This window comes from Kogia breviceps, chromosome X (genome assembly GCF_026419965.1).
Source record: "Kogia breviceps isolate mKogBre1 chromosome X, mKogBre1 haplotype 1, whole genome shotgun sequence".
Classification (NCBI taxonomy): domain Eukaryota; kingdom Metazoa; phylum Chordata; class Mammalia; order Artiodactyla; family Physeteridae; genus Kogia; species Kogia breviceps.
In genome coordinates this window covers 96025026-96050072 of record NC_081330.1, presented here as the reverse complement: position 1 = coordinate 96050072, position 25047 = coordinate 96025026, and the positions used below count along the sequence as shown (strand labels likewise).

The 25047-nt window shown below is 39.1% G+C and overlaps 1 protein-coding gene across 1 annotated transcript in view; it reads right to left on the bottom strand.

The window, feature by feature from the left end:
- The window catches only part of LOC136793435 (EF-hand domain-containing family member C2-like), a 71264-nt gene extending 63217 nt beyond the window's left edge, over positions 1-8047 (bottom strand). The window contains exons 1-2 of the mRNA XM_067023738.1: positions 7913-8047; positions 6880-7017 (exon numbers count right to left, since the gene is read on the bottom strand). Coding sequence (XP_066879839.1) covers positions 6880-6921 — 42 coding nt within the window. The 5' untranslated portion in view covers positions 6922-7017; positions 7913-8047. The remainder of the gene's footprint in view (positions 1-6879; positions 7018-7912) is intronic.
- Positions 8048-25047: the final 17000 nt, after the last annotated feature.

The window sequence follows — 25047 nt, the reverse complement described above, 5'->3', positions numbered from 1 at the left end:
ATCTTCTCATTTCAGTTGAAAATGAAATCTGTGAGTGCTTATCTCAAATTTGACTCAGAATTACATGTCTATGTGGCAGAATACAAGCATTGGTTTCACACTGAAGAGCTAATTTTTATTCTTTATTTTTAGTTTTTAAAAAATTATATTCTTATGTATATAGGTCTACAAGGAGCTTAAGATTATGATTGTATAACTGCCTATATTTGAGCCTGATCATGCCAGTCAGTAAAAAAAACTTAATTTTTAGGTCTCACATAAAATTGTGTCTTAGGCTCTATTTTTATTCATATTGCTTTGTCAATATGATTTTAATAGCTTTGCTTATTTATCACTGTCTATATTTTCACGTTGTAAACAGCATTCATTAAAATGAATTTATAACCTTAATTTAAATTAAATCAACTGAACTTACTTTTTGGAAAAGTAAATCCCACCTTGGATTAAAACAGTTATTTAACAGAAATGTAAGATGCTGTCTTATGAATTTTTTTAATGTATGAAAAGGAAAGAAAGGAAAGCTAAGCTAACTACCTGTTTGTTTCTCAGGAAAACCTGGCTAGGGCTTCCCTGGTGGCGCAGTGGTTGAGAATCCGCCTGACGATGCAGGGGACATGGGTTCGTGCCCCTGTCCGGGAAGATCCCACATGCCGCGGAGCGGCTGGTCCTGTGAGCCATGGCCGCTGAGCCTGCGCGTCCGGAGCCTGTGCTCCGCAAAGGGAGAGGCCACAGCAGTGAGAGGCCCGCATATCACAAAAAAAAAAAAAAAAAAGAAAAAGAAAACCTGGCTAAAAGTCATTTTTTTGTTTTAAATAAGGGAGAAAACTACTCTTGCTCATGCCATTATACCACATTTCATACCTTACGGCACCCTCTACAGTAGAAACTCTGAGAGGATTTGTAGGCCTACTTGAACAAGAAGAAAAGAGGAGAAATCAAGTAGGAAATTTTACAATACAAGAAAGAAACCCTTGACAGTTTCCCCTAGTACACTCCCACTTGTGTTAGAGTTGAGATCCCTTGTGAGCAAAGCAAACCACACAGACTAGGTGAATTAATTTGCTGAAATCAACAAATCCACAGAAAACTATTACTCTTTACTCAAAAAGACAATTATTATTGAATCACTACATCTACAACTCATGGATCATGCTAAGGTACCATGGTCTATAGAAATCATTTTTATGCAGGAGTTCCCCAAGACCTGAAAATCATTTCAAAGGTTCCTCTGGAGTAAAAAGATTGTGGGATGATGAAAATATGTTGGAACTAGTTAGATAGAGGTGACAGTTGCAAAACACTGTGCATGTACTAAATGCCACTGAATTGTACACTTTGAAATGGTTAATGGTTTATTTTATGTTACGTGAATTGTACCTTAATAAAAAACAAAAACATGAAAACACTGAGAAAGGCTGACTAGGATCAGTTGAGACTTCCTGAAGAGTAAGAGACTAGATTTGGCCTTGCAGGATGTTGAAGATCAGAATTTAAATCAGAGGCAAGAATTGGTGGAGATGGCTCTAATGAGAGTGTTTTTCAAATGCTGACTGCCACAATAACAAACAGATTTTAGCGCAACCCAGTTCACATACACACGTGACAGAAACAAAAGTTCATGAAACAATACTTACTCTTCCCAAGCATAATACACTGATTCTTTTATTCTATTCTACCCCATTCTGTTTATTTTTTTCTTTTTCTTTTTCCTAAATCCTGGTCCTGATTCATTAAATTGATCTCACAAAATGAGTGACAAACTCTAATGGCCTGGGGTCTCAGGTTAAGAGCTTTGGACCTGATGCAGGTTATTTGAAGGCCATGGAATTGACCACTAAGAACAAAGCCAGGAATCTGCAGGCAGAATTTTAGGCTGGAAAACCCTCTACCTTGTGAATAAAGTGATTGTTTTACGATTATATTTGTCATTGAGCTAAATTTAAAATGGCTTAGATAACACCACACGATGAAATCAATATGTGTACTGTGTATTACTCATAGTTTTTCTCTCTCAGTTGTTTATCATTTAAATTGCTGGTAAATTTCCCAAAGAGTGATTTTTCCTACATTAATATATAGACTTATATTAATCTAGATAAAAATAAATTTCAAGGTATTTCTGTAAGAGAGACAGTTTCTAAATATATTTTATTTTACTGTTGTGAATTCAAATAATTTTTCTTCTTAAGGAAACAGTTGCTTCACTATAAATTAGAGGATGGACTATTTATGACAAACCCTCCTAAGATGGTGGCGAGGTAGCTTCATAAAAAACAGAAAATGAGGGGCTTCCCTGGTGGTGCAGTGGTTGAGAGTCCGCCTGCCCATGCAGGGGACACGGGTTCATGCCCCGGTCCGGGAAGATCCCACATGCCGCGGAGCGGCTGGGCCCGTGAGCCATGGCCGCTGAGCCTGCGCGTCCGGAGCCTGTGCTCCGCAACACGAGAGGTCACAACAGTGAAAGGCCAGCGTACCGCAAGAAAAAAAAAACACACAACAACAAAAAAACCCCCACAAAAACAGAAAGTGTGCTCCTCATTATGCATTAGAGACATTCAGGATCAGCTACACAACCATCTGTCTAAAATGCTGTAGAAAGGATTTTCAGCTTTGGCTGGAAGTGTCCCTTTTAACTTTAATATCCTATCATTCTTGACAATATGCCTGAGATTCTCTTAGCTCAATACAAATCCGGCATGTAAATTCTTGGAAAAAAGATACTTCGGGTCTGGAATTGTGATCTTTCCCTAAGGTTTGCAATTAATTCACATCAGAATAATTTTAACATCATCAGTGATACAAATGCTTATATTTTAGAAAGCACAATACTTCTTGTATTTCAGATATAGAAGGAGAGGTTGCACATCACCTAGCTGTGGACAGAAACCAATCTATTGCTCATGACTGACTACCAGCAGCTAATTAAGGGGGGGAGCAAGTTCCTTTTTTAATTTCTAAGAAAAGGCATAAAAGTTAGTTAGCTTGTGTTATAATTTTAAACCCAAACAGCCAGTAATTATGCTATCTCCAGGAGGCCAAGGTTTTTCTCTCGATAATTTAATTAAGCAGACAAAGCTCTGTAATAAGGCAGGAGGGAGGCGGGGATAGAAAGGCCAGATTTGGCTTTACTGTCTCTCTGACCATTCTGTGCCAGAAAACATCCAATCTTTTAACTAAGTGCAAGGTTTTAAAAATATCAATTTTTTGGCAACACATAGCACATTTAGCCCCAAGGCTAGTGTAACAATTTTTTTTAATGCAGCCACCTGCTTTGGGCACATACTAGGACACTCAGTATATAAATACTGATTTGTTGAATGACAGCCCAAGGTATCTAATAAGTATACTGTCATTCTCTAGTTCTCATACACACACACCCTCCTATTGGTCTGAGGCATGAAGTAAATAAATATTTTTTTAAATACACTCACAAGTCTAGAAGCAGACCCACACATATTTTGGATACCTGACTTATGACAAAAGTAGCTCTGCAGAGAAGTGGAGAAAAGGTGGCCATTTCTAAAAAATGTATTAAGGACAACAGAACCCAAATGGAGTTGCTTATGCTAAGCCCCATGTTACCAAACTGAAATTTAACTTAGTTACAGTTTCAGCTCTCCCAGAAATAGAATCTTAAACCAATCAACCATGAATCTCCTAATCAGCATTAGTTAGGTAATCTGCCTGATAAACCCCTGCCATTCCCTATAAGGAAAGTAACCTTACAATAACCAATCCGATTTTTTGCCTAGTACAACTTCCCTACAAAATCTCTTGCCTTGTATAGCTCTTCAGAGCTCCTTTCCATCTGCCTGATTCATTAATCACTGAATAAAGCCAGTAAGCTCTTTAAAATTTACTCAGAATTTTGTTCTTTAACAAATGGTTCTGGGTTAACTGAATACCCACATGGGGAAAAATACAACCTGACCCCTACCTCTTTTCATACACACACACGAAAATGTATTCTAGTTAGATTATAGATCTAAACATGAAAGGTAAAAACAACGAAATTTCCAGATGACACAGGAAAATATCATCATGAACTTGGTGTAAGGAACTATTTCTTAAATAGGAAACAAAAAGCACTAATTTAAAGGAAAAATTCGTCATCAAAAACATCATTAAGAGAGTAAAAAGGCCAACCACAGACTAAAAGATATTTACAACACAAATATCTGACAAAGGAGCCATATCCAAAATCTATGTAGAACTCCTACAAATCACTAAGAAAAGGGCAGGCAACCCAACAGAGATCAGACAAACAACAGATACCACACAAAAGAGAATATCCAAATGACCAATAAATGTGTGAAATGTGCTCAATTTCGTTAGGAATCAGAGAATCGTGGATTTAAATTACAGTCACACTACACCCACTGACCAAAACAACTAAAATTTAAGAGACTAACAATACCAAGTGTTAGAAAGGCTATGGAGCAACAGGAACATAAAATGCTGGTGGGAATTTAAATTGGTATAAGCACTGTGACAGCATCCACCAAAGCTGAACATAAGAATGCCATTTGAAAAATTAAAAATTAAAAACATAGGGCTTCCCTGGTGGCGCAGTGGTTGAGAGTCTGCCTGCCGATGCAGGGGACACGGGTTCGTGCCCCGGTCCAGGAAGATCCCACATGCCGCAGAGCAGCTGGGCCCGTGAGCCATGGCCACTGAACCTGCGTGTCCAGGGCCTGTGCTCCGCAACGGGAGAGGCCACACAGTGAGAGGCCCGCGTACCACACACACACACACTATATATATATATATATATATATATATATATATATATATATATATATATATATAAAGAACTTTACTAAAAAAAAAACCAAAAGAATACCATTTGATCTGGCAATTGTACTGAGAGACATGAACAGGAATAGTCACAGCAAACTATTCTTAATAACCCCAAACAAACCAAATCTCTATCAAGAGTAAAATGTGTATATAAATGATGTCATATTCATACAGTGGAACACTCTAGAGCAATGAAAACATACAAACTATCTCTAAAGACAGCCACATGAACAAATCCCACAATGTTGAGCTTAAAAAAAAAAAAAAAAAGCCAGTCACAAAAGAATAAAAACCGGACATTTGCATTGATAGAAATTTCAAAAGCAAGCCAAACCGAACTATAGTGGTAGCAGCCAGGAGAGGGGTTGCCTTTGGAGAATAGGGAAGGGGTAAAGACCAGAAAGGGTCATAGGTAGGGTTGCCATGTAAAATACAAGCTGCTTAGTTAAATTTGAATTTCAGATAAACAACAAAGAATCTTTTAATATATGTAGGTCCCATGAAATATTTGGGACATGTATTTTTACTTGGTAAATCCGGCAACCCTAGTCAACGTTGATGCTTTGGGAGTCCTGGTAATATTTTCTATCTTGATGTTCATTCTGTGATCATCCATTGTGCATTTCTCTGTATATGTTATACTTCACAATTTAAAAAAAACTTTAAAAAAAGCAAAAGTACACTCAGTGCAGCCTTGCAGATTTTAAAATATCTCATTCAACCACTGTTCTTCCTTCCCACCCTTAATCACTGCATGTGAGAGCTGTGGATCTGAAGCGTTGCTAGGCCCAAAGCTGTGGGCTCTACGTTCAATTCTGATTACAATTACTTTTACACAGCATGCTTCTTTACTTCTGGAATCTTTTTTCATGCCCTGCCTTTCAGGGGTCTTACTTAATTTGTGTGACTGGATTAATCTTACCAAAGGGCAACGTTAGGCTGGAAGGCCAGTCTCAGAAATGCACAAACCAGTGGTCAAGAAACAAGATGAACTGGCCAGCTAACCTGTGGGGGTCAGAATGCAGTGGCCTGAAGCTAAAAGATAAGTGGTACTTTAGGGCCAACAACTTGGATGCAGACACTGTTCAGGATCCATAAAGTCGAATGCTTCAATCTGCTGCCTGCTTTCTAAACGTAACAGAGGTTTACACAAATACCTTGAGTGGCTCCAGCAAGTTCCCTCCCATCAGTGTATTACCTACTTCCTACAGACACAACTGGAAAACCCAAGTAAAGAGTAGTGACCAGTACAAACAAAAACCTGAATCATTTTTCTGCTGTGGTTTAAATAAGATGCTATTTACTGGCAAAAGTTCTTGCATGCTCAGGGTTTTAAATGTTGTTGTGTTGTGTCGTTTGGTACTTTCATCTTGTTTTGAAATGAACCATTCCCAATTCTAAATGAAGAAAGAACTCCTCCAACTTTGGATCCTTCACTATAAAGGTTAGGATCAAACTTTATAGGCAGGTGGAACCCTTATCTGCCCCCTACCAGCCTTGAGAGTGCCAGGTTTCTTCACTCTAATAGCAAACTGTTTCACAAAGGGTATTAAGGATCGTGATTAGGCTCCTGGGCTGTGGAGACTGGTTACCTGGAGGGAATCCAGCTTCACCACTGAGATTGTGTAGCTCTGGACAGTGAGTGACTGACTCATCACTCTGTGCCTCAGTTTCCTCCACTGCAAAATGGGAATTAAAAATAGTAGCTAACACAAAGGGCTGCTGGGAACATCTAATGCTGTGTAAGGTGATTAAAGCACAGCTCCTGGCACACCTTCAACGCTCAACGATGATTATCATCATCAACCTACCATCGGCTATCTTCGAGGGTCCTAACACCTATAAGGACTCTACTTCTGTATCTAACGTAGGAAAAGTATCCAGATGCAGTTGGAGAGAGGGGGAAGGGGAGGTAGAGAGTAAGGGTTCCACCAGCCTACAAATTTTGGTCCAAGCTGCACCCAATCCACAGAAGGCGAAGCAGCTTCAGGAGGCCTCCAGTAGGGGCCGGGGAAGTGTCCACACCTGGACCCCAGACTCCGGCAGGGACCTCTGACCTCGGGCGCCCTCACTACTCACGTTGCGGTTGAAGCTGTTACCCGGCAGCAGCGGCAGCGCCATGGCTCTGAGCGGCGGAGGGTCAAGGGGCCGAGAAGAGGGGCCGGCATGCAGCTGCCACCCTGCAGCCGCGCTGTTTGACCCCCGACCCCACGTTACCTAGAGACCGAAATAGGTGTCACGAAAGGAGAAGGGGCTTCGACCGGCCGGGGGCTCGGGGCGGGGCCGGGGCGGGGCTAGGGGAAAAGCTCCCCGCCCGCACCTCCCCCCGCCCACCCCACCCACCCAGCCAGCCGGGTACGGGTCTCCCGAGGCTTTTCTCTCCACACGCATTGTGCAGGCACAAAGGCTGACGACCGCACCATTCCCCGCCCCCGCGGCTCGCTGGTTTAACCCTTGGATAGGCCTCAAAGCCTTTCATGTACTGAAGCTCCTCTGTTGCTTGCACATTTCTTGCCATTTGGTTATTAAATTTAGTTCAAACACACAGAAAAGTGCAGAAAATAAGATCACACCCGTGTGCTCACAGAAATGTAACACCAGTGAATGTTACATTTACATCAGCTTTAATTTTGTAATTAAAACGTTCCAGATGAATCCAAAGCCACACATACCCCCATCTGTCTCCCCACCCCCACCCTCGCGATCACCAGCACCGGAGAAAAACCCATTCAGCGGTAACCACCATCCTCAGTCCTTCCTCTGTATCTTTTTATATCTGAACTAAACATTTGTAAGATGCTCGTTCCTGGTGCAGTCATGGTGGCCAGGGGCAGCGTGAGTTGGCACAAAATGCAACCTCTGTCAGTCCATCATGCACCCAACATGCCCAAGCCAGAAGCTCCTCTCCCCACACGCCTACAGCTAATCCCTCCCTGAGTCCTACTCTACTGTTTGGACACGCTGGGTATCTCTCAGCCACCACCCCTTCTGTCTCAATCGAGACCCCATTATTTCTTGTCTGGTTTTCTTTTAAAACAAGCAAACAACAACAAAGAAAACAACTAAATAATCTTGCCTCCAGAGCCATCCTCTTATATAATTCATGATGCACCTGTTAACTCTTCTGCTTCAATATTTTCCATCCTTCACGAGGCAGGCCAGCTCCTTAGCCCAGTCAGAGCCTAGTCAGGAGGCGCCCACGAACTCCCTCCATCCCTTTCTTTGCCCCGCTCCTCTACTCCAGCTCCGAGAAACCACTGGCAGTTTCCAAACCGGGCTCTGCAGTTTCTCCCCTCTGGGATTTTGCAAATGTCACTATCTGCTAGAAAACACCCTTCCTTCCTATCTTTAACCTGGGTAATCCCTTCTTGTCTTTCAGGACTTGGTTAAGTGTGGGAGAGAGGTGTGGAAGGCTTTGTCATTTCTGGGAAAACTTCCTCCACCTTCTCTAACTCCCCCATCTGTATTAGGTGCCCATTCTAATGGTGGCTTTTGTGGTACTGCATTGTAATCATGGTTTTACTTGACTCTCTTCAAATGCCCCCAAGTTCTTCCAGGGCAGGGACTCTATCTCCTTTTTTATTCATTAGAAGCATACATTATTGTTTTTCTGTGTTTATAAATTTTACACTATAAATTTCTTTTAATTTATTTATTTTATTTATTTATCTTCGGCTGTGTTGGGTCTTCTTTGCTATGCGTGGGCTTTCTCTAGTTGCAGCTAGTGGGGGCTACTCTTTGTTGCGGTGCGTGGGCTTCTCATTGCAGTGACTTCTCTTGTTGCAGAGCTCGGGCTCTAGGCATGCGAGCTTCAGTAGTTGTGGCACATGGGCTCAGTAGTTGTGGCTCCCTGGCTCTAGAGCGCAGGCTTAGTACTTGTGGTGCACGGGCTTAGTTGCTCTGCAGCATGTGGGATCTTCCCGGACCAGGGCTCGAACCCGTGTCCCTTGCATTGGCAGGTGGATTCTTAACCACTGCGCCACCAGGGAAGCTCTACACTATAAATTTCTGCTACCTGCTTTTTTCACCTAAGATTTTGTTTTTGAGATTTCTACATGTTAACACATGTAGATGTATTTCATTCATTTTAAACGAATTGTATGATTATACCACAAATCACTGATCCCTCTGTTGTCATCTGTTGATGTCATCTGTTGATGACGATGAGGTTGTTTCCAATTTTTCAATAGCTATCAACAATGCTGCAAAGAACAACCCTCTCCTGTTTCTTTGGAGATTATCTAGGCTATATACCTAACGGTGGAATTGTTCACACCTTTGTCTGTACTAGATCTCCAGAACCTTTGAACCAATTAAGAAAGTTTCCCTTTCACCTTCATCCTTTCAATAGGTATTATCAAATTGTAGAATTTTGTTTTTATTTTTTTTATTTTTTTATTTTTTTTGTGGTACGCGGGCCTCTCACTGCCGCGGCCTCTCCCATTGCGGAGCGCAGGCTCCGGACGCACAGGCTCAGCGGCCATGGCCCACGGGCCCAGCCGCTCCGCGGCACGTGGGATCCTCCCGGACCGGGGCACGAACCCGTGTCCCCCGCATCGGCAGGCGGACTCCCAACCACTGCGCCACCAGGGAAGCCCCAAATTGTAGAATTTTGAACAATCATCTGAATAAATGTGAAATGGTATGCCATTGTTATTTTAATTTGTTTCTCCCTAATTCCTAGTGCAGTTGGTCATCCTTTCACAGGCTTGTTACCTTCTTCTGTGACTCATCCATTCATATCCTTTGCTGATTTCTCTATTTGATCATTTGTAATTTTTAATATATATTCTGGATACTAATCTTAGGCATAGCAAATATCTTCTCATCATTTGTGGTTTGTCTTCTCCATTTATAGATTTCTTTATTGTACGTGAATATGTCATTTTACTTAGATCATTCTTTCCCATTATGGTTTGTGCTTTGTATGGAAATTCAAAAAATCCTATAGAACAAAATTATTCTCCTACATGTTCTTACAAAGATTTTTAAATGTTTCTTTTTTCTTACTTTTAAAATTGAAATAATTTCAAACTAATAGAAAAGTAGCAAGAATAGTACAAAGAACTCCTGTTTGCCCTTCACCCAGATTCCCCCAATTGTTTTATATTTTACCATTTGTGTTTTATCACTCCTTCTGTATATACAAATTTTCCATTTTAAATACCAGACATCATGTCCCTTTACCCCTAAATACTACAGTGTATATTTCCTAATAACAAGGACATTCTCTTACATAACTGAAGTACAATAATCAAAATAATAAAATTGGTATTAATTGAATACTATTTCCTAATCTAAAATATTTAATTCAAATTTTGTCAATTGTCCCCAAAACGTTCTTTTTAGCAAAAAAATTAGTTTAAAAAATCTGGTCCAGAATCTCATCTAACATCACAAATTAGTTGTCACATCTCTTTATTCTCCTTTGATCTGGAACAGTTCTTCCATCTTTCTTTGTCTTTCCTGACCTTGATATTGTTGAAGAGAAGAGGCCTCTTCAACAAGAATAAGAACATTATTTGGTAGAATGTTCTTCAGTTTCGGTTTGACCAGTGTTTTCTCCTGAGTAAATTACTGTCTTTTTGTTCATGGCATTTTAGCAGGAGCACCACAAGAGGAACGCTGTGTCCTTCTCATTCATCAAAGGAGCAGGTACATAATGTGTATTTTAACCATCAATACTGAAGTTAACTTTGATCACTGGTTAAGTGGTGCATGCCAAGTTTCTCCACTGTAGTGACTTTTTTTTGCCTTTCTTATTAGTAAGAATTCTGGGGCTTCCCTGGTGGCGCAGTGGTTGAGAGTCCGCCTGCCGATGCAGGGGACGCGGGTTCGTGCCCCGGTCCGGGAGGATCCCACATGCCGCGCAGCGGCTGGGCCGGTGAGCCGTGGCCGCTGAGCCTGCACGTCCGGGGCCTGTGCTCCGCAACGGGAGAGACCACAATAGTGACAGGCCCGCGTACCGCAAAAAAAAATAAGAATTCTGCGAGGTGATCATTTGGAACTATGTAAATACCGAGTTCCTCATTAAACTACTAGCATCAATGATGATTTTGCCCAAATTATTTATTACCACTGTGATTGCCAAAGGATGATTTCTTAACTCCACCATTCCTTCTACATATATTAGTTGGCATTCTTCTACAAGGAAGAACTTTTCTTTCTCTCCATTTATTTATTTATTCATTCATTTACATCAGAATGGTCTACAGACTCTTGTTTTATTCCGTGCATTATAATCTGTTACTATTATTATTTATTTTGATGTTAAAATCGTCCTACATTTGGTCAGTGGGAGTCCCTCTAAGCTGACTCCTCTGTTCTTTTGATTTTCCCTACCATTTTTCAAGTACTTCCTTGTACTCTCACTACAAGATATTCGAGATATCTATAGTATAGGTAGACATACATAGGCACAGATAGCTATGTCTCTTTCCATTGCTGTCTTTGGATGGATAGATAGATAGAAAGACATAGTAAAACCCTTGAGTTTATACTGATATGTCCAATTTCAGTCAACACAATACAGTATGTGGTCGAGTTCCCCTTTCCACATCTATAATGCCCTTCTCAAACTGTAAGAAATCTGATTCCAATTACCCTCAAAATATTTACTTATGTGCTCAATACTAAAAGACCTCCAAAGCAGTTTCAGAATACCTAACTCATGTCGCTGTGAAAACAAACCTACTAACTGAAGTTCAGTATATGTTTTCAGGGTTTTTTTTTCTCTAGTCTTAATATATTTAGTCAAAATACTGTGTTCCAAAATGAGTTGGGTGTGTTTCCCCACTCTTGTCCTCTCCTCCCTGTTTAGAGTGATTATGTTACTCATTTGAAAAACAGTCTGGCTCATTCTTTTCCCATTTGTAGCTCTCGCTCAGTTTTTTGCTCCATCCTTGTCTGTTTCTCCTTTGTCTTTCTTATTTTGTAGTTGTGTTTCTCCCTTTTCCATGTGATTAATTTAGCTAGTGGTTTATATATTTTGTTACTTTTTCAAAGAACCAGAATTTTGATTTATTACTCTGACCTACTGTTTTCTATTCCTAATCTTCATTATTTTTCTTTTACCTTTTTTTCTTCTTTGTCCTTTCTTGTGGCTCATTTGTTGTTCTTTCTCTCACTTTTTAAGTTGATATAATTCATTCATTTTTATTGATCTAAGGGTTTAAGTGTATGAATTTTTCCTCTGAGTTCTACTTTAAATGCATCCAATAGTGTCTGATATTTAGTGTTTACATACTCGTTTGTTTTTAAAGATATTCTGTAATGTTGGCTTGTATTTTCCATTTCACTCCAGTTGTTTAATAGAAGACTTTTAAATTTCTAGTTGGAAAAAAATTTTTAATTCTAGTTCTATTTTACTGTGATAATAAAGTATTATTTGTAATATTTCCATTGTATAAAACTTATTGTTGATTTCTTTGTGACCTAATATTTCATGGATTTTTGTAACTATGCTATGCGCAGCTGATAAGGAAGGCTCACTCCCTATTATTCAGTTCTAAAGTTCGTTATATGTAAATGAGATCTATTTTATTGATTATGTTGTTTACTTCTTCTGTATCCTTACTTATATTTCTGCCACTTGATCTGTTCTGCACTAGGAATGACCTATTAAAGTCTCCTATTAGCAATCTGTTTCTACCTGTAACATCTTGCATCTATAGTTTCTGCTTTTATTTTATTTTATTTTTTTTGCGGTACGTGGGCCTCTCACTGTTGTGGCCTCTCCCGTTGCGGAGCACAGGCTCCGGATGCGCAGGCTCAGCGGCCATGGCTCACGGGCCCAGCCGCTCCGCGGCATGTGGGATCTTCCCGGACCGGGGCACGAACCCGTGTCCCCTGCATTGGCAGGCGGATTCTCAACCACTGCGCCACCAGGGAAGCCTATAGTTTCTGCTTTTTAAAGATTTTTAGAGATTTGGTGCATAGGTTTTCATAACTGTTATACCTACATTGTGAAATTGAAATGATACCCTTTTTTGTCACATTTAATTATTTTTTGGCCGTAATTCTACTTTGTTTGAAATCCTTGATCTCACAGTCCCCACTTATTCGTTATTTTTATTTGCCCATGCCTTTATTTTTAGCCTGTCTGATCATTTTGATTTGAATGTATCTGCATACACCACATATTTGGGTCTTGCTTTGTGAGCCATACTGAAAATAGTTTTCTTTTAGTAGGTGAGTTAAGCCCATTCACACTTCTTGATAGGACATATTTTTTTATCTCAACTCTGATATATTATTTTATATTGTAATCACCATGTAAACTATGTACATTTACTGCTGCTTTTTCTTCATGATGTGTTTTCTTTGCTATTGTAATTTATAAATTCTCTTGGTGTTCAAGAAGGCTTGTGTTTTTGTTCTAGTGTTTATTTCTGTACTTATAACTTCTTTAAGACAATTGAATGTCTTCAGTTTTACCAAATAATATTAAATGTTTTAAAAGTGATTATAGCCAATACATTGAAATTTTCATTTCAATAAATATACTTTTATTTCTAGAAGTTTCCCTTGTTCTTTTTAAGTCTATATGTTCTTTCTTTTAAGTGGGATCCTGCTCTTATAATTTCTCTTGTTTATTTTCTCTTTAATCATTTTAAAAATACTTACTTTAGAGTCCTTAACCAACAATTCTACCCTCTGATGTTCACCTTCCCTCTTTCCTGTGTTGGCTGACTCTTCTTTGTGGCAGAGTGCTCCCTTGTTTGTTTATAAATGTTTCTGGTCATCCCATCTATGGGGCAAGTAGTAGAGCTGGGACTCCCACCTTCTGATTCCAAGTCCAGTGTCCTCTTCAATATGTCACAACTCACACACTCCACACACAGAAGGCCTCTGCCTTCTACAAGGAGGATATTTTCCAAACAGAAAAGCAGTTCTAATAAGAATGACTTTCTTAAGGGAGTAACAGAACAAAATATCTTACATTAGAGCTGTCCAAAAAATCTAGGGCCTGAATCTGCCACACACATCTATTGCCCTGGCTGTTCACACATGCTATCTCCTTTGAGCACACTGATACCTCCACTTTTGTACTTCTGTAGATACTTCACACATAGAGTCTTACATTCATTGATTCAATCGTTTTCCATTTAGCAAACATTTATTGAGCATCTACTCTGATGTGCCAGGACTGCTTCCAAAAAATGGGATTAATCAGTGATTAGGACAGAGGGAACACTTCTAAATACCCCAGATCAGAGACTCTCAGTCTTCTGCAACTTGCAACTTTTCTTCTTGCTTTGTTTTCCTTCCATGACACTTCTACCACAAAGGAACAGCTGAAATGGCGTGTATCTCTCTTTAAAGTAAATTGAAAGTAAACTAGTTCTGAGAATTGCAAGACACCCCTGGAAATAACTGAAAACACTTTGGGGCATGTCAGGACCAGTGCTGGGAAGCGCTGTTATTGATGTTCAAAGAATCTATGTTACACACACCCATGGATGAAGAAAGCGTAGGGGAGGCCAGCAGAGCTAACACTTCTGAGCAAGCCCAAACTAGCCTATGAGCAAGGAAATATTTGCCTGGTTGGAGAATTTCTTTTGAGGAATGAGGTCATCCTGCAATCTAGAGCCTTTTGACAGGATGCAAGAGCCCTTGGCAGCAGGAGGGAGTGACTTTGACAGTATTTCTGCTGGAACTTCCTTTTCTCCTCCATTTAAGCCTTGCCTCTCAAGCCTCCCTTGTCCTGATGTCCTCATAAATATCACTGCCCCATTCCTCTGAGCTCCTGAAAATTGATGCTCTTCATTATTTTGTGCTCACTTGGGTTACATCCACTTTTCAAGTCCTCATCCTGAGCATTTAAAAGAAGAATTAGCACCAACCTTCACAAACTCTTTCAAAACATAGAAGAGAAGGGAGCACTCCCTAACTCATTCTATTAGGCTAGTATCACAAGAAAAGAAAAGTTATGAATACCCCTTAAGAACAGAGATACAGAAATTCTCAACAAAATACTAGCAAGTGAGATCCAGCTATATATAAAAAAGAGTATACACCATGACCAAGTGGGATTTATTCCAAGAATGCAGAGTTGGTTTAGCATCCAAAAATTAATTGATGTAATATATCATATTAATAGAATGAAGGACAAAAACCACATGATCATCTCAATAGACACAGAAAAAGCATTTGACAAAATCCAACACTGTTTTTTGATAAAAACACTCGACAAACTGAGAATAGGAGGGAACTTTCTCAACCTAATAAAAGCCTTACACACACACACACACACCAAACAACAACAACAACAAAAATAAAATAAACACACACACACACACACAGGTAACATCACATCTGATAGTGAAATATAGGATACTCTCTCCCTAAGATCAGAAACAAGACAAGAATGTTCACTCTTGCCACTCTGTTCAACAATGCTCTCAGGGATACATTACCAATACACAGAAATCAATTGTATTTCTGTAGATTAACAATGAACAATTTAAAAGCTAAATTAATATTTACAATAGCATCGAAATGAATAAAATACTAAGGAATCAATTTAACCAAAAACTAAAACACTCATACATGAAAACTACAAAACATCAGTGAAAGAAACTAAAAAAAAAAACCTAAAAAAATGGAAAGATATCCATTTCATGGATTGGAAGACTTAATTTTGGTAAGATCGCAATGCTTTTCATATTAATCTAAAAATTTAATGCAATCACTATCATAATTTAAAATGCGTTTTTGCAGAAAACCTGATCTGCAAATTCACATGGAAATGCGAGGGACCCAAAATAGTTAAAACTGTCTTGAAAAAGAACAAAGTTGGAGGATTTGTGCTTCCCAATTTCAAAACTTACTACAGAGCTACCATAATCAAGGCAGTGTGTTACTGGTATAAAGGTCACATACAGATCAATGGAATAAAATTGACAGTCCAGAAGTAAACTCTTACATTTACAGTCAATTGATTTTTGACAAGGGTGCCAAGATAATTCAGTGGGGGAAAGAATAATCTTTTCAACAAATAGTGCTGCAACAACTGGATATCCATATCCTAAGAATGAATTTGTACCCCTGCTACACACCAATACATGGTCATCATACCATAAACAAAAATTAAGTTGAAATGGACCAGAGACCTACATGTAAGAGCTAAAACTGTAAAACTCTTGGAAGAAAATATAGGAGTAAATCTTGAAGTTAGTTTAGGCAATGATTTTCTTGGTATGACACCTAAAGCACAAGCAACAAAAGAAAAATAGACAAATTGATTTCATCAAATTTAACAACTTGCATGTTTCAGAGCACACCATCAAGAAATGAAAAGACAACTCACAGCAAGGGAGAATATATCTGAAATCACATATCTTCTAAGGGACTTGTATCTAGAATTTATAAAGAACTTGTACAAGTCAACAAAAAAAGACAAGTGACCCAATTTATAAATGGACAAAGGATTTAAATAGACATTTCTCCAAAGAAGATATACAAATGGCCAGTAAACATATGAGAAGATGTTCAATATCATTAGTTGTTTGGGAAATGGACATCAAAACCACAATGGGATACTACTTCAAACCCACTAGATTGGTTATACTCAAAAAGATGGACAATAATAAGTATTGGTGCAGATGTGGAGAATTTGGAACCTGCATACATTCCTAATGGGATGTAAAATATTGCATCTGCTTCGGAAAACCATTTGGCAGTTTCTATAAAAGTTAAACACAGAGTTACCGTATGACCCAGAAATTCCATCTTTATGTATATGCTCAGTAGAACTGAAAACATATGTCCACACAAAAACCTGTACATGAATGTTTCTAGTAACATTATTCATAAGAGTTAAAAAGTGGAAATAACCCAAATGTCCATCAATTGATGAATGGATAAGGAAACTATGGTAGATGCATACAATGGAGCATTATTTGGCCATAAAATTATATAAATTAACTGATTCATATTAATGTATCAGTTGATCAACCTTGAAAACATTATGTGAAGTGAAAAATGCAATATACAAAAGGCATACAAAACATATTGTATAAGTTCCTCATATGAAATATCCAAATAGGTAAATCCATAGAGAAAGGCTGTAGGTTAGTGGTTGCTGAGGGTTGGGAGCAGGAGAAATGGGGAGTGATTGCCAATGGGTTTCTTTTAGGGATGACATAAATGTTCTAGAATAAATCATGATCAATGTACTACTTATAAATATATTAAAAGCCACTGAATTGTACACTTTAAAAGGTGAACTTTGTGGTATGTGAATTTTCTTTCAATAAAGCTATAAGGAAATATTTTTAATTCATTAAAATTAAATAAAATTAAAAATTCATTTCCTCAGTTGCACTAGTCACACTTCAAGTGCTCAATAGCCATACATGGCTAGTAGCTACCACACTGAGTACACAGATATAGAACATTTTGGGTTATCACAGAAAATTTTATTGAACAGTGTTGACCTAAGTCTCACTACAAGATCCCAGAGATTTAAGAAATATATCAAACCATGCAGTGTAAGAGCCTTATTTGAATTCTTACTTGGACAAACAGTAAAATAAAGTTGAGAAGGTGGGGAAATTTTGAATATTGATTGGATATTTGGTTATATTAGGAATTACTGTTAAATGTTTTGGGTATGACAATAAAATCATGGTTATGTCTTCTGAAGGTACTTATCTTTTAGAGATAAATGCTAAAGTACTTATGGATGAAATGATACAATGTCTGGGATTTGCTTCAAAATAACCCAGGGATCGGGAGATCAGTGCAAATAGATATAACAAAATTGGTCATGAGTCAATAACTGTTGAATTTCAACAATGGGTGTCTGGGAGCTCATTGTGCCCTTCTCTCTGTCTTTGAAAATGTTGGAAATTTTTCATAATAAACAGTTAATAAACAAACAGGCAGCCACTACTTATTCATATCTAATTGACAATTACCTCATGAAAATATAGTGTTGTCAGATTTTCTAACGTTTTAAGAGAATTCAGAAATCCAGATTCTTACGTAAAATCTCCGGCATTTCATTGCTGGTTCATTTGTTTAATTATAGAGCACAAAAAAACAATCACATCTGGAGCCTGGGTTCAGTACACAGCCCCCACTCTACAAGGTCCAATTTAGAATAATCAATAGAATTAATGGATTCTGAGGTCGTCCATCATGAAAGTGATTTATTTTGAGGCTATAATTAATATTGTGTATCTCATTTTTTAAAATTATGACCTATTTCAAAAAGGTACAAAGAATAATAAAATAATCACTCATATACCTGCTATGCAGCCTTAACAAATCTTAATATTTAGCCATATTTGCTTCACAAAGAAATAAAATGTTATGGATACCATTAATGTCCTCTTTCTGCCTCTCCTTAATCCCATTCCCTCTACCTCTCCAAATAACACTATCCTGAGTTTCCATCCATCTTTCCAACCAAATTTATAGAATTTCACTACAGCTGTATGTATTCATAAACAATAAATGTGTTTTTCCTGTTTCCAGATGTTAAATAAGCAGTTTCGTTTTTTAAAAAATCAATTGCACTTCTGTCTACCAACAACAAACAGCTAGAAAACTAACTTTTAAAAAGACCATTTAGAATAAATCAAAAAATAATATCTATCCAGGAATAAAGCTAACAGAAGATAAGCAAGACATTTAGGGAGAAAATGATAAACTACACTGAAAGGCATTAAAGAAGACCTAAATAAATGGAGAAATATATTACATTCATGGGCTGGAAGATTCAATATCATGAAGATATCAATTCTCCTTAATATCATTCCAGTCACAATCCCAAAAGAGACATAAAGTGGAGGGGGAAAATAATCAAGTTGCAGAAGACAACATACAGAATGATCTATTTATATCAATTTCAAAAACACACAAAAGCAAACAATATATTGTTTAGCTATACAAACATATATGCAAACTAGAATGAAAAGTAAGAATATGATAAGTGGAAATGATAAGAGCTACAATTGAGTAGGAAGGGAACAGGAATTCAAAGGTGACGATAATGTTCTATTTCTTAAACAGAGTGATGTGAACATGAGTGTTCATCGTATGAAAATTCTTTATACCTTACACATGCTTTATAAATAGTGTTTTGTGTTCAATCAATATTTAATAAAGACCAACTTTTAAAAAATAATGATATACATCTATAACACTACCATGGCAATATGTCAACAACATATACGGTCAAGTGAAAATGTTGAAAACCCTTATACACAATATTAATTAAAATATGCACCAAAATATTAATAGTGGCTGTGTAAAATATTACATAGAATATGCACAAATTGTTAATAGTGGAAATAAGCACCAAAATGTTAATAGTGGTTATTAAATAAAATATGCACCTAATTTTAATAATGGTTATATATAATATTAAGTAAAATGTGTGCCAAATTAACAGTGGTTATGTCCTAGGGACAGTTTGGCTGTCTTTAATTTTCTCTGTTGTATAGGAGTTGGATTTTTTGCAATTCACCATCAGAAAAAAAAAGAAAACAGAAAAAATTTTTATAACAAAGAATAATAGATTTGCAGGAAATATTCAAGGTATATTATATGGAGAGAAGACTGGATGAATTAAAAGAGAAAAACCTGAGAGCAAAGCAAAAACAGAGGAGGGGCTCTTAAAGTAATTCAAAGATGGGGTAAAGTGTGGTGACCAAGGAACTGTAAAGAAAGGGCTAGATTCGAAACACTTCATGGAAGGGCTCTAGGGGCAATGAGACAAGAAAGTGCCTACATCTAAGGGGTGGGAAGAAAGGGAAGATATGCTTTCAGGGGGAGGTAGAAATTTTATGTCTGAGACATAACAGCAAACTTATCTCGTTCTCTTTTTATAAATAAGAATATAGGCACAGAGAGTTTGAGCAACTTGTCCAAGTTTCTCAGCTGACAAGTGATAGAAGTGGAATTCAAATCCCAGCAGTCCACAGCCAAGGCCTTTGCGCTTAACTGCTATACAGGTGCACCTCTTGCTATCCATTAGGCAATGTCCAGTTCCACTTCTTTGATATTAGTGGTTAGGGGAGTTTAAAGGAGATGTTAGTACCAAGGACAGAATATTTGGGAGTACATTACATAGAGATAGCTGTTAAAACTGAAAATGAGTTCTCTGATAGGAGATTACAAATGATGCAAAGAAGAGAACTGAAGAATAAATTTTGGAAAACAGACTCCTTTACTACTGCTATTATCTTAACAAAGTCAAGTGACTTGATAGAAGTGACAAGAATTAGAGAAAGATGTGTTCAAATCCCACCTCTGCTACTTACTAGCTAGGTGATCTCAGGGAAAACCGTTTAACCTCTCTGTGTGGCAGTTTCTCATCTGTAAAATAGATGGTCATGAGAATTACATGAAATTGTATGTAAAGTACTTAGTATTGTAGCAGCCATATAATGGGTGCTCAATAAGTGCCACTTTATTTTTAATTTTGTATTAGAAACAGAATGATCAGAGACTGAGAAAGTAGTATTTAGGCACATAAACATATTTGTTGAAACTCTAAAGAAATGTTCTTCTTCCTGATATTTTTATAAAAGTCTTCCATTTCTTAGGGCAAGCTAATCTCTCCCTTGCCTCCCAGTTACCAAACTATGCATCACTTTACTCATTACTTTGATCTATTTCCCTTCTAAGTAGAGGTACCCTTTCTTTCTTTTTTTCTTTCTTTCTTTTTTTCTCTAAGTGAGAGAATCATAGGCACAAGTAAACAAGGAAACAGAACAGATCTGAGAACCATATCACAAATAAACACTGTAAAATACATGTGTTAAAGTTATTTTTAAACTAAAAAAATACAAATTTGAGAAAAGGACAGTATACTACCAAAAAGGATAAGGAATAATTGTGATATGAACTCTAGAAATGATAAATGTTATCACTAAAATTAAAACCTCAGTGGGCAATTTAAGGAATTAGATATATTTGAAGAGAGGACTGGTGACTTGAAAGACATTTCTTGGGATATTTCCCAGAATGCAACACAAAGAGATTAAGAGCTGGAAAATATGAATGAAAGACAAGGAAAGAGGCATGTTGAAAAGCATGAAAGAGTCCAACATATACTTAATAAAGTTCCAGAAAGAGAAATTAAAGAGAATGTGGAAAAAAACAACCTTCAAAGGGGTAATGACTAAGGATTCTCCACAGTGCTTGAAAGACATGAATCCTTAGTTACAGTAAAAACAACAGATCACAATCCAAATAAATAAAAATAAATTTCAGCCACGAAAGCTCACCATGGGAGAAGAGAGAAGATGTCGGAAGAGTAAGACGCGGAGATCTCCTTCCTCCTCACAGAGACATCAGAAATACATCTACACATGGAACTGCTCCTTTAGAACACCCGCTGAACGCTGGCATAAGTCCTCAGACCTTCCAAAAGGCAAGAAACTCCCCACGTACCTGAGTAGGGCAAAAGAAAAAACACAGACAAAAGAATAGGGATGGGACCTGCACCAGTGGGAGGGAGCCGTGAAGGAGGAAATGTTCCCACACACTAGAAGCCCCTTGACGGGCGGAGACAGCAGGTGGCGGAGGGGGGAAGCTTCAGAGCCGCGGAGGAGAGCGCAGTAACAGGGTGCGGAGGGCAATGTGGAGAGATTCCCGCAGAGGATTGGTGCCGACCGGCACTCACCAGCCCGAGAGGCTTGTCTGCTCACCTGCCGGGGCAGGCAGGGGCTGGGAGCTGAGGCTTGGGCTTCGGAGGTCAGATCCCAGGGAGAGGACTGGGGTTGGCTGCGTGAACAGAGCCTGAAGGGGCTAGTGCGCCACGGCTAGCCGGGAGAGAGTCCGGGAAAAAGTCTGGAGCTGCCGAAGAGGCAAGAGACCTTTTCTTCCCTCTTTGCTTCCTTGTGCGCGAGGAGACGAGTTTAACCGCGCCGCTTAAAGGAGCTCCAGAGAAGGGCGCGGAGCTGCCAAAGAGACAAGAGACTTTTTCTTACCTCTTTGTTTCCTGGTGCGAGAGGAGAAGGGATTAAGCGCGCCGTGTAAAGGAGGTCCAGAAACGGGCGCGAGCCGCGGCTGTCGGCGCGGACACCAGAGACGGGCGTGGGATGCTAGGGCTGCTGCTGCCGCCTCCAAGAAGCCTGTGTGCAAGCACAGGTCACTCTCCACACCTCCCCTCCCAGGAGCCTGTGCAGCCCGCCACTGCCGGGGTCCCGGAATCCAGAGACAACTTCCCTGGGAGAACGCGCGGCATGCCTCGGGCTGGTGCAACGTCACGCCGGCCTCTGCTGCCGCAGGCTCGCCCCGCATCCGTGCCCCTCCCTCCCCCCAGCCTGAGCCAGAGGCCCCGAATCACCTGCTCCTTTAACCCCATCCTGTCTGAGCGAAGACCAGACACCCTCGGACGACCTACGCGCAGAGGCGGGGCCAAGTCCAAACCTGATCCCCAGGAGCTGTGCGAACAAAGAGGAGAGGGGGAGGTCTCTCCCAGCAGCCTCAGAAGTGGCGGATTAAAGCTCCACAATCAACTTGAAGTGCCCTGCACCTGTGGAATAACTGAATAGACAGCAAATCATCCCAAGTTGAGGAGGTGGACTTTGGGAGCAAGATATATTATTCTTTTCCCCATTTTCTCTTTTTGTGAGTGTGTATGTGTGTGCTGCTGTGTAAGATTTTGTCTGTATAGCTTTGCTTTCCCCATTTGTCCTAGGGTTCTGACTGACCCGTTTTTTTTTTCTTTTATAAAATTTTTCTTCTTAATAATTTTTTATTTTAATAACTTTATTTTATCCTACTCTATTTTATCTTCTTCCTTTCTTTCTTCCTTCCATTCTTCCCTCCTTCCTTCCTTACTTGTTTTCTTCCTCCCTTCCTTCCTCCCTTCCTTCCTCTCTTCCTGCCTTACTTTCTTCCTTCCGTTCTTCCTCCCTTCCTTCCTCCCTTCCTTCCTTCCTTCTTTTTTTCTTCCTTCCTTCCTTCCTTCCTCTCTCCCTCTCTCCCTCGCCCCCTCCCTCCCTTCCTTCCTTCCTTTCTTTCCTTTCTATTTTTTCTCCCTTTTATTTTGAGCCGTGTGGATTAAAGGCTCTTGGTGCTCCAGCATAAGGGCTGTGTCTCTGAGGTGGGAGAACCAACTTCAGGACACTGGTCCAAAAGAGACCTCCTAGCTCCACGTAATATCAAACGGCAAAAATCTCCCAGAGATCTCCATCTCAGCACCAAGACCCAGCTTCACTCAGCGACCCGCAAGCTACAGTGCAGGACACCCTATGACAAACAGCTAGCAAGACAGGAACACAGCCCCATCCATTAGCAGAGAGGCTGCCTAAAATCATAATAAGGCTACCGACATCCCAAAACACACCACCAGACGTGGACCTACCCACCAGAAACACAAGATCCAGCCACATCCACCAGAACACAGGCACTAGTCCCCTCCACCAGGAAGCCTACCAAACCCACTAAACCAACTTTAGCCACTGGGGACAGACACCAAAAACAACGGGAACTATGAACCTGCAGCCTGCAAAAAGGAGACCCCAAACACAGTAAGATAAGCAAAATTAGAAGACAGAAAAACACACAGCAGATGAAGGAGCAAGGTAAAAACACACCAGACCTAACAAATGAAGAGGAAATAGGCAGTCTGCCTGAAAAAGAATTCAGAATAATGATAGTAAAGATGATCCTAAATCTTGGAAATAGAAGAGACAAAATGCAAGAAACATTTAACAAGGACCTAGAAGAAATAAAGAGGAAGCAAGCAACAATGAGCAACACAATAAAAGAAACGAAAAATACTCTAGATGGGTTCAATAGCAGAATAACTGAGGCAGAAGGACGGATAAGTGACCTGGAAGATAAAATAGTGGAAATAACTACTGCAGAATAAAGAAAAAAGAATGAAAAGAACTGAGGACAGCCTCAGAGACCGCTGGGACAACATTAAACACACCAACATTCGAATTATAGGGGTCCCAGAAGAAGGAGAGAAAAAGAAAGGGACTGAGAAAATATTTGAAGAGATTATAGTTGAAAACTTCCCTAATATAGGAAAGGAAATAGTCAATCAAGTCCAGGAAGCACAGAGAGTCCCATACAGGATAAAACCAAGGAGAAACACACCAAGACACATATTAATCAAACTATCAAAAATTAAATACAAAGAAAACATATTAAAAGCAGCAAGGGAAAAGCAAAAAATAACACACAAGGGAATCCCCATAAGGTTAACATCTGACCTTTCAGCAGAAACTCTGCAAGCCAGAAAGGAGTGGCAGGACATATTTAAAGAGATGAAGGAGAAAAACCTACAACCAAGATGACTCTATCCAGCAAGGATCTCATTCAGATTTGATGGAGAAATTAAAACCTTTACAGACAAGCAAAAACTGAGAGAGTTCAGCACCACCAAACCAGCTTTACAACAAATGCTAAAGGAACTTCTCTAGGCAAGAAACACAAGAGAAGGAAAAGACCTACAAGAACAAACTGGAAACAATTAAGTAAATGGTAATAGGAACATACATGTTGATAATTACCTTAAATGTAAATGAATTAAATGCTCCCACCAAAAGACACAGACTGGCTGAATCGATACAAAAACAACACCCATATATATGCTGTCTACAAGAGACCCACTTCAGACTTAGGGACACATACAGACTGAAAGTGAGGGGATGGAAAAAGATATTCCATGCAAATGGAAATCAGAAGAAAGCTGGAGTTGCAATTCTCATATCAGACAAAATGGACTTTAAAATAAAAACCATTACAAGAGACAAAGAAGGACACTACATAATGATCAAGGGATAGATCCATGAAGAAGATATAACAATTGTAAATATTTATGCACCCAACATAGGAGCACCTCAATACATAAGGCAAATACTAACAGCCATAAAAGGGGAAATTGACAGTAACACAATCATAGTAGGGGACTTTAACACCCCACTTTCACCAATGGACAGATCATCCAAAATGAAAATAAATAAGGAAACACAAGCTTTAAATGATACATTACACAAGATGGACTTAATTGATATTTATAGGACATTCCATCCAAAAACAACAGAATACACATTTTCCTCAAGTGCTCATGGAACATTCTCCAGGATAGATCATATCTTGGGTCACAAATCTAGCCTTGGCAAATTTAAGAAAATTGAAATCATATCAAGTATCTTTTCTGACCACAATGCTATGAGACTAGATATCAATTACAGGAAAAAATCTGTAAAAAATACAAACACATGGAGGCTAAACAATACACTACTTAATAACGAAGTGATCACTGAA